Genomic DNA, 10,362 nt, shown 5'->3' with positions numbered 1-10,362 from the left:
CCCCTGCTCCCAGCTGCTGCTCATATTTTTTAATTTCTTATTTATTTATTTTTATATTATAATTAAGTGTAATTAAGGAGATATTTTTTAATAATGTTGTGAACTTTAAAAAGAAAATTATTTAGGGTTAAAAAAAAACTCCATTTATGCCTAACGGTAGCTCGGAGCGGAGCTGGGAGTGGTGGACGTAGCACGATCCTATTGTAGTCTTATATACTAGATTGTCACTACCCATATTTGATTTGTAATTTGATTCGTAAGTAGAACTCGTCAGTCCTTGCAAACACGGGGAGTCACCACTCGATGTTATCCCCGACAGGCATGCAAGTATAATGTTCCTCGCCGCCGCTCCATCACCAAAGATCTCAATCGCCCACAAGACTATACCCATACCTCTTGCGTTCTTCACTCGCAATTGCCGTACTCCTTCCGAACAACGGGAACAAACACGAAAGCATGTGTCACAAGAACGAGAAGAAAGTATCGGTATTACCGACATATCATACTGGACCAAAAAGATTCACAGACTCTGCGCGGAGGACCGCAACGTCGACGAGGCTCTCTGCCTACTGGACCGCCTTAGCCTCCGCGGATACCGCCCCGATTCCCTCAACCTAAGCAGCATACTTCACGCCCTCTGCGACTCCAACCGCTTCTACGAAGCACACCACCGCCTTCTACTCTCCATAGCTTCTAACTGCGTACCCGACGAGCGCACCTGCAATGTTCTTGTTGCAAGGTTACTTGATTCTTGGAATCCGTACTCGACATTGCATGTTATTCGCCGTTTGTTTGATGTTAAGCCTGAGTTTGTGCCATCTTTGGTTATTTATAACCGTTTGATGAATCAGCTTTGCTCGTTTTCGCGTCCTAACGAGGCTCACGCGTTGTTTTTCGATATGAAGAGTAGGGGGCATTCCCCGAATGTTGTTTCTTACACTACTTTGATTAATGGCTATTGTAGGATTGGTGAAGTAGATCATGCCCAAAAAGTGTTTGCTGAAATGCGTGAGAATGGGGTATTACCTAATTCGTTAACATATAGTGTATTGATTGGTGGTGTTCTTCGGAAGCGGGACATTGAACGTGGGAGGGAATTGATGTGCGAACTATGGGAGACGATGCGGGATGAAGAGGACCTGTCTGTGAGAAATGCTGCATTTGCAAATCTTGTTGATTCCTTGTGTAAAGAAGGATTCTTTCACGAACTGTTTAGTGTCTCAGAACATATGCCTCAAGGAAAGAGTGTGTCTGAGGAATATGTTTACAACCAGATGATTGATTCACTTTGTAAAGCTGGAAGATATCATGGGGCCTCAAGGATTGTTTATGTGATGAGGAAAAGGGGATTTCTTCCTAGTTTAGTGTCTTACAACCATATCATACATGGGCTTTGCAAGGAGGGAGGTTGCATGAGGGCTTATCAATTGTTAGAGGAAGGAATTGATTTTGGGTACTTACCATCTGAGTATACATATAAAGTTCTCGTAGAAGGTCTCTGTAAAGAGTCGGAGCTCCACAAGGCAAGGAAAGTTCTCCAATATATGCTTAACAAGGAAGGTGTTGTCTTACCTCAAGTGTTCAACATATATTTAAGAGCTCTTGTTCTTTTGAACAACCCAACTGAGATTTTGAACTTACTTGTTTTTATGCTTCAGAAACAGTGTCAACCTGATGTAATTACCTTGAACACGGCCATAAATGGGTTTTGCAAAATGGGGAGGATTGAAGAAGCTTTGAAGGTATTAAATGATATGATCATAGGAAAATTTTGTTCTCCAGATGCCGTGACCTTCACTACTATTATATGTGGTTTGTTAGATGTTGGAAGAACCCAAGAAGCCTTTGGCGTTTTGCATCACATAATGCCGAAGCATGATGTTAGGCCTGGTATTGTGACATATAATGCTTTTCTTCGTGGCTTGTTCAAACTTCAGCAAGAAAATGAAGCAATGAAGGTTTTTAATAGCATGGTGAGTGATGGTGTTGTTGCTGACAGTACAACTTACACGATAGTGATTGAAGGATTGTGCGAGTCTGGCCAAATAGAAGAGGCCCAAAGGTTCTGGGATAATGTTATATGGCCCTCAAAGATTCACGATAATTTTGTTTATGCAGCCCTTCTCAAAGGGCTTTGCCACTTCGGCAAATTGAATGAAGCTTGTCATTTCCTATATGAACTGGTAGATTCTGGGGTCTCTCCAAATATTTTCAGCTACAATATTTTGATTGACAATGCATGCAAGTCAGGCTTAAAGAGAGAAGCTTACCAAATAATGGGAGAGATGAGAAGGAATGGGTTAGCCCCTGATGCTGTGACTTGGAGGATTCTTGACAAATTACATGGTAATGTGAGAAGGCAACTCTTTGTTGAGGGTGCAACCCTGCCATCCAGAGATGGGCTACAGAGTTTAGGCAGGGAAGAAAAGCTCAAGGATCTGAAGCATATCTGAATTGGATTCAAGTGTGTTTAAGAACAAGTCCTGCTGCGGGGATCTATGTATTTATGAAGATACTCTTTTAACCTTGTGACAGAGAGGATCATGGCAAATTAAAGCATCATCTGAACAGAGTTAAAGAGGCTGCGAAACGCAGAAGAGATCATGCAAGGTTGAGGTCCCTATCGGCGAAGGTAAAGTGGGTACACTTCTCACTCAATATTTTTTTTACCCCGAAGGAAGTCAATACAATTCAATGGTACAGTTGACTTAGGAGTTTCCTAAAACGAAAAGATTTACCAGACGTAGGTTCATTGGTGAAGGTTTGTACAGAGGCAGATAAAAGAAAAGCTGCAATCTACAATAACCAATGGCTTTACGGTTGACAGAGTTTCCCTCCAAACCTGGTCGCCAGATTTTCCCTCCAAACTTGGTCGTAGACTCGCAATCTGTAATTAATAATTCGGTAGAAAAATTGGGTGGAAGTGGTGTTTCTCATGTATTATTATATAAAGACAAGCAACGCTGCTGATTCTTTTTATTCATACAGAAGGGCTAATGGATCATTACGCTAGATTACTGAATGAATGCCTTCTTCTTCTTCTTTTTTTAAAAAAATAAAAATAAAAAAAATAAAAATAAAAAAATTTGTCGGGATGAAGAGTTCGAGTCTGGCTCTCTCATTTGGAGAACAAGCCTTCCATTTGATCTAAACGACCTTGGCTTGATTATTGAATGTTAATGTTACTCTTGTCGGTTCTTTCTCCTTTTGCCGTTTTGGGTATCTTAGGTTGTACTTAAGTAGTGAGGTGATTTAAGATATTTTGTTAATAGTAGTGAAAAAATAATAAAAAAATAATGATAAAATATTAAATAACAGTAAAAAGTAATGAAAATTAATAATACATTATCCAAACAGAGCCTTGAACTACATTGATAATTTTTTACACACTGAACCAATGCGAATATGACATAAAATAATAAGATTATTTTTTTATGTATATAAAATAGCAAGAATATGATCTAACTTAATTACACCCAGATCAATTTGGCAAGGGTCACATTGACTTGATTAATGAATGTCATTTTTGGGTGAAGTTTACTTGAGATATCATTCATATAAGAGAAATCATACTTATCATCCCTATATCACATGCTAATATGTGATTTGTTATTTTTATTATTTTATTTAAATACATATATTTACACATCAATATGTGCATTTAAATAGAAAAAATAACAAATTACATGTTGGTGTATGATGCAAGGATGATAAATAGAATTTTTCTTTCCAGAATAGTATCATACCCCATTTTGTTTCCTATATTTTAACAATATCCATGGCACAAAACTTTAAAAGTCTTACGACTCATTTGGACATTTGCTGATTGGTTACCAAAATCCAAATAATCTCATCTCATCTCATCTCATTTAATCATTATAATTTTTTTAAATTTCCATATTAGATATAATAAATAATTCAAAATTTTCAAATTTCAATACAAAATTAATATTAAAAAATTATATTATACTAATATTTTATTTATTACTATTCAAAACATCTCATCTAATCTAAACTATGTAACTAAACGAGTATTTCAGAATTCTTTTAATAGTAATGAAATAGTTTGAATTAAGTTGTTTTATTAAATTTTGAAAAGATGAGAAAAATAAGTTGAATAAAAATATTATAAAATTAATAAAAACTATTTGAATATAATTTTTTAATATTATTTTAGTTTTAAAGTTGGTAAGGGTTGTATTGATTTTTATATTTTATTTTGAAAATTGTAAAAATGGTATTGATTTTTGTGCTTGAATAATGATTAAATAATGATTAAATAAAAAATTTAAAATTTAAAATTCAAAATTAAAAAATATTTTTTATTTAAATAATATTTAAGAATAAAATTATGAAATCCAAACAAGAACTTAACGTATTTTGTTTCTTTCTTTCTTCTTCTTCTTCATCTTCTTCTTCTTTTATTTTTTATTTTTTATATTATTATTTAATGTGCTTATTATTTTGTAAGAGAAAAAGGATGAGATATTATTCGAGGGGAAAAAGTCTAGTTGCAAGCACACTTGTGTACTAATATGTGTACCAATTTATTGTGATTGGTAAAAAAGTAGATTTTATTGAAAACAGTGCTAATTTAAATTTTAAGTATGAAAGAATCAGTATTTGTACGCAGATTAGTATGCGACTATACTTGTATATAGCAAAACTCTATTGGAGGGTTAAGGGGGCTTCTTGAATCTTGGGGGTAGGGGCCGTAGAGGCTGCCTACCCCCATAAAACTGGATGACTTCTACAAAAGGCAGCTTGAAATTTGAGCCACTCATGTTGAGCCATTTGATTGACTATTTATTTTTATTTTTTATATTTTCTTGTTAGGTGATGATGGCAAGGACCATGAGGATACATGCATGACTTCAAAGGAACATGAGAGCTACTATAGATCAGCCACTGTAGCGCAACAGCTGTTGCACGCCTTATGTGGATATTTCTTTTTTCTTTTTTCGCACGTTTTGAAGACCTACCCTTTACGATTTCAAATTTCAACCAATTTGAAGCCTGCGTAGCCACCTTCTCTACCTAGCACCCTGCGATGACGTCGCCCCTTCCTCTGCCCAGCACCTGCCTCGTGGCTCCTCCCACTGCCCAGCGCTGCGACTTCCTTTGCCCAGAGTCGCTCCTCCCTCTTCCCAGCTCCTCCTTCCCTCTGTAATAACTCTCGCTCTCTGTCTCTCTCTCTCTCTCCCACCGTCTATTTTTGTTACATTTTCTCGTTCATTCACTTTCTGTAATATTTATTTTTGTATGCTTGGGTTGATTTCAAATTAATGCCTTTGTAAATGTGAGATTCTCCCCCCGTCCCCCTTATCGTCAATGGTTTTTTTTTTTTATTTGATTTTTCTGGGCTTCAATATGCCTTTGTATGTTTATATACTTGAGTTGTTGGAGATTTGGTATATAGCATTTCCATTATTTCTCGTTCATTCACTCCCTTCATCCTCATGAAGTTTGCACCTCAAAGATTTTGCAAGCCCTCGCTCGTTACCTCCTAGGGCCCTCAGACCCGTGCTTCATCTCCAGAAATCGAACGCACCATGCTTCGTCTCCCCCCCTCCCTTCATCCTCATTGGCTCATCCCCATGATTTCCCTTATTTCGAATCACCCCCCGATCCTTTATTCCCAGATCTGCGACAACTGGACTCCAAGCCATGATTTGAAAAAAAAAAAAAAACCCAATAATTTGCAGTGAAACAGGTAATGTATCGACAAACCCTTTAATGTTCTTCAAATTTTTCTTTGGATACCTCATTTTTTCTCTGTGATTCTAGAGTTACACCATACATTTTCACTTCTCTGCTATTTCGACGCCAGTAAACCCTCCTCCTTCTTCTTTGTAATGGTTTCACCAACACACTCAGATTCTCACCATTGACGTGCACACACTTCGATTTCACACTGAAGCTTTTCCACAAGTAATTCCTCCCGTTGACTTTGTCATTTCTTCTCTATGATGATTAGCGATTATTTATTATTTGAGGTACTAAAAGTGCAATCTAATGATTAGAAATTTGTGTCTAATGAGTGGATCTTGGATTATTGCAAATGCAACCCAATTAATATCGACTGTGAGTTTGCGATTCAATGGTGTCCCCCACCCCTCCCCCCTCTCGTTTTTCTCTCTTTCTTTTTCTTTCAATTGGAATCAGAACTTGCAATCTACTTGAGGTCGATGGTGCACCCATGCTTCTCTTGCATTGAGAGTTTGGGACTCCCAAGACTATTAATTTGGTGCTTCTTTTCGATTGTAGGTTCACCTACTCTTTCATGGGAGTGGGCATTATCTTGTGTTGCATTACTCTTATAGGTTGCATTTCTGCCGAAATAATTCATGGTTGTGTTATGTGCCCAGAGTTGCCCGAGTAATTCCTGGCACAGCTCTAAGTCCTTTAAAGCAAGAAGCCTAGGCTCACAAGAAGATCTTTGCCCGTGAATCTCTTCTGATACTTGTGAATAAGAAGTCAATTATGTATATAATATATACAAGCTCAATTTGGTAGCTTTTTTTCCTGACTTTTTTTTGGAGTATTGTTTAGTTTGAGCCAAGATTCAACACTGGAATTGATGGCTTATAATCTGGGTTTTGGTGCATTCTACCCTGCCCTTGGATGTAATATTTCTTGTACACGTTTTGGATTACTTCTACAGATTTGATGAATGTAATTTTTCTTGTAATGTATTTGCGTATGCTAGGTGTTGAAAGTGACTGAATACATATTGACCTTTGAGACTATATTATATCTTACAAAGCAAAAACTAGAGAATATGGAATGCATATATTGTCTCAAATCTTCACACGCCTCTCCCTTCATATGCACGCTGCTTCCACTTTAATAATCTCTCTTTAATTAGAGAATATGCAATAAATATATTGTAGCTCTTCAATTTTCTTTTCATGAGCAATAATCAGGTGCTAGTTCCTAATTTTGAATCAAATACACATGGTAAGCATTATAACAAGTACTCCTAGTTCCTAATTTTGAATCAAATACACATGGTAATTCCTAATTTTGAATCAAATACACATGGTAAGCATTACAACAAGTACCTCCAATTCCTGATTTTGAATCAAAATCTATACATGATCTCCAATGTCTTTTGTCTCCACAATCCAAAATACACAAAATTCATACACAAATGGACACAAAACCATCCACAAACATACATCTGGACACAATCCACAACATTTATATACATGGATGGTATACACAATTGGCCACAAACAGCATACACAATCTAGCCATGTTTAACCACACAAGCTGCCAATATTTATGTCCACAAAACAATTTGCACAATATTTTTGGAAAGCAGAATATACACAAGCTCCCAAAAACTAATTCTCAAATCCAGAAACAAATCCCTTTGTATTAGGAGATGTTGCTCTGGACTAAGAAAGGTTCCTCTCGCGCATGTAAGATTCTATCTTTTCAACATCTTCAGAAGTGTCGACGCCACGAGCTTCATGGTCTACTTTTATCACCTGCAAAAACAGTGAATTTTTTGAGATGACGATATCTTTGTAAGAAAATAGCATGAATCTCAGTGTTCACTCTCTTGTTATGCAGTAATTGAAAAGACCATTCTCCCAAGGGAGATAACTTAGAAAATGAAAAATCTGGCCATACAGAACAACTAGTGCATTTTACTAAAGGAAAGCTAGTTCATCATTGGTTGTTTGGAGTGTTCCATTAAAATTAAAATTTGTTCATTGTAATATAGATACTAAGCTAAATCTAGCCTAATTGTTGTTATCACATATACGACATTAAATCTAGCCTAATTGTTGAAAACCTTACTTTAATTTCTTTTAAAAATACATACTTATTTTCCAAATAATTGCAATTAAAAAGAGAATGAAATGATATCATCCCCAAAATAATCCCCAACATTGAAATAACTATGAAAATGTTTCAATACCTTCATCTTATACCCATTCAACCTATATGGCGATTCATGTATCTAAACCTGCAAATCTCATCAAAGAAATCATCTGCGCTGCTATGATTGCTCTTCTCTGGAAAATCTTTATTACCAGCGGTTTCAAATTCTTCTCATACTTCAACAAAGAACTCAAGAAAAGAAGGTCACAAGAAGCATGAGATTAGAGAATCACATGAGTAATCTAATTCAAACCTTTGTAAGAAAATAATGAACAATCCACCATTGTAGCTCCATCGATAGCATCATAAAGAAAAAAGAGAACCCAACAGACGACAAAGTGAAAAAGGCTAGGAAAGCAACATCAAAAAGTTAGCAACTAAAGAGATGACTCAGTGCTCCACAAATCAAAATTAAACAAACCCAGAAAAGCAAACACTAAGAAACTACGAGATTTCTAAAGAAATTAACAAATATATGTATCGCAAACCATAGTTCCAGCAAATATATACATTGCACTGTATCTCAAACCATCATCAAGAATTTTAGAGAGAGAGAGGGAGAATCGTTGAATTAAACGGTGTGAGTAATAATTTTATCCCTTCAATGCACTGGATCTACATGAACCTTGTTCTTGTGGTTGGTTCCCCCCCCCCCCCCCCCCTCTCCAGCAAATCAATAAAATCAAAGAGATCTAAGGAAGGAAAGAGGCATTTTGGAAGGTAGAGATTTAAAATGAAAAAGAAAAAAATACATACATTCGAGGATGGAGATGAGAGGTAGAGATGTGTTGCCCAGATGACTAATATAAGAGGGGGGGTGAATTGAGTTGTATTATAAAAAATAACAATTATAAATCAAATATACAATATAAAATATAAACAAAATACGAAATAGCAATAAATATAAAGAGTAAGGGTAAGAGAGAATCAAACTTAGTATGTTAATGAGGTTCGGCCCAACTGCCTACGTCCTCGCCTCAAGCTACCCCTTGAGAATTCTCAAATTCACTATTCAACCTCCTTCAGATGGAGATAGAAACCTATTACACCTTTGAACAATACCGCTACAAAGGATCCGTGTAGAACACCCTCTACACTTGCAATCACCTTACACGTAGTGATTCAATTATTCCCTGTGTAGAACACTTTCTACACGCACAAGGGTTATACACACCATTTTACTGATACAAGAGCTGATAGTGGATAGGTTATCAGAAAACACTCCTCAATGAGTGAAATAAGAACAATACAGCGTAAACTATATTTCTCTCAAAATGAACAAGGATTAAGGTTTAATGCTTAGAGAAGAGAGAATGAAAGTTTTGAATGAATATTGTATGTTCTGGATGTTGTGAATGTGAAGCTCTCAAATGATCTATTTTTAGGCATATGAGACTTCATACTCAAATTTAAAAAGATTCACATGTCAAAGACAACATCATTCACTTTTTCAAAAAATTCAAATAAAAAGTTCTTCTTTTTCAATTGTCAAAGACAACATCATTCATTTTTCAAAAAACCTAATCTTTTACTTTTGGCATATGATAAAAGGAGCACATTTTACTTTTCAAATTTTTCAAACAAAATCATCTATCTTTTGCATAAGTAAAAAAAAATCAATCACTTTTGAAAATATTCAAATAAAACATGCACATGTGAAAGATGACAATCAATCATCTTTAATTTTTTTAAAGTTCAACCTTTTAATCAATGTATGCACATGTGAAAGATGACAATCAATCTTCTTTCAAAATTTTCAAATTTAATTTTCAAAATATTCATGCACATGTGGAAAATGTATTTTAATGCTTTATGATAAAATATTAATTTTGAACCTTAATCCTAATTTTGAATTTTTAAGAGATTTACAATATTACTCTATGACTTTAATGTGAACTTATTCCCTTCTTACTCATGCTTATTTCCTTGATGTACTTGACTCCATTGTGTAGACAACTTGAGTTTGAGATTTCTTTATTCTTTGAATTCATTTGTTATCATCAAAATCCATGTGTAGATATATAATTACACAAACCTTGAAACCTTGGATTCAACAATCTCCCCCTTTTTGATGATGACAAATATTTGATAAAACCTGAAGCCTGTATTAATACTTAAGCTCTCCCTGAGAATGTGCATTAGTTTTTCAAGTAAAAGTATAAATATAATTCCAAGCATATATAATAAGTTTAACAATTCAAACAATGTTAATGTTTTAGTCTAACACTTTTTCTCCTTTTGGTATCATTAAAAAGGATCTGCAGCAAGTGAATAGACTACAGAAAACGGTGCGTTAGTAAAAACTGTAAATAGTTGAAAAAAGTCTTAAAGTTCATCCAATCCGCATCAAATTTTCTTCTCATCTCTATAACTCATCTGCATTCTTTAAACATTCTCGCTTTAAGCCTTCTATTCTTTTCTCAATGGCTCATTCTTCTAACATTTCTCTAGATCCATCCATGAGGC

General features: G+C 35.3%; 1 protein-coding gene and 2 long non-coding RNA genes across 3 annotated transcripts; 2 read left to right on the top strand and 1 right to left on the bottom strand.

Annotated features, from left to right (window-relative positions):
• The first annotated feature begins 202 nt into the window (after window positions 1–202).
• LOC122295468 (pentatricopeptide repeat-containing protein At3g18020) lies at window positions 203–3,022 on the top strand. The gene has a single exon (XM_043104501.1). The coding sequence runs from the start codon at window positions 333–335 to the stop codon at window positions 2,451–2,453; it is 2,121 nt and encodes a 706-aa protein (XP_042960435.1). The 5' UTR covers window positions 203–332; the 3' UTR covers window positions 2,454–3,022.
• A 1,741-nt stretch (window positions 3,023–4,763) lies between these two features.
• On the top strand, window positions 4,764–6,791 carry LOC122297430. The gene is made up of 2 exons (XR_006238775.1): window positions 4,764–5,166; window positions 6,268–6,791. It is a non-coding gene; the product is annotated as an uncharacterized LOC122297430 (long non-coding RNA).
• A 366-nt stretch (window positions 6,792–7,157) lies between these two features.
• On the bottom strand, window positions 7,158–8,534 carry LOC122297213. The gene is made up of 2 exons (XR_006238689.1): window positions 7,934–8,534; window positions 7,158–7,496 (listed from the first exon to the last, which is right to left on the bottom strand). It is a non-coding gene; the product is annotated as an uncharacterized LOC122297213 (long non-coding RNA).
• Window positions 8,535–10,362: the final 1,828 nt, after the last annotated feature.

The sequence above is a fragment of the Carya illinoinensis genome, chromosome 15 (assembly GCF_018687715.1).
Source record: "Carya illinoinensis cultivar Pawnee chromosome 15, C.illinoinensisPawnee_v1, whole genome shotgun sequence".
In the NCBI taxonomy this organism is placed as follows: Eukaryota; Viridiplantae; Streptophyta; class Magnoliopsida; order Fagales; family Juglandaceae; genus Carya; species Carya illinoinensis.
The sequence above is the reverse complement of the archived record's forward strand: the minus strand, read 5'-3'. Positions and strand labels throughout refer to the sequence as shown.

Bases quoted from the DNA above. Each gene is read 5' to 3' on its own strand.
- LOC122295468 (XM_043104501.1), top strand. From the start codon at position 333: ATGTTCCTCGCCGCCGCTCCATCACCAAAGATCTCAATCGCCCACAAG.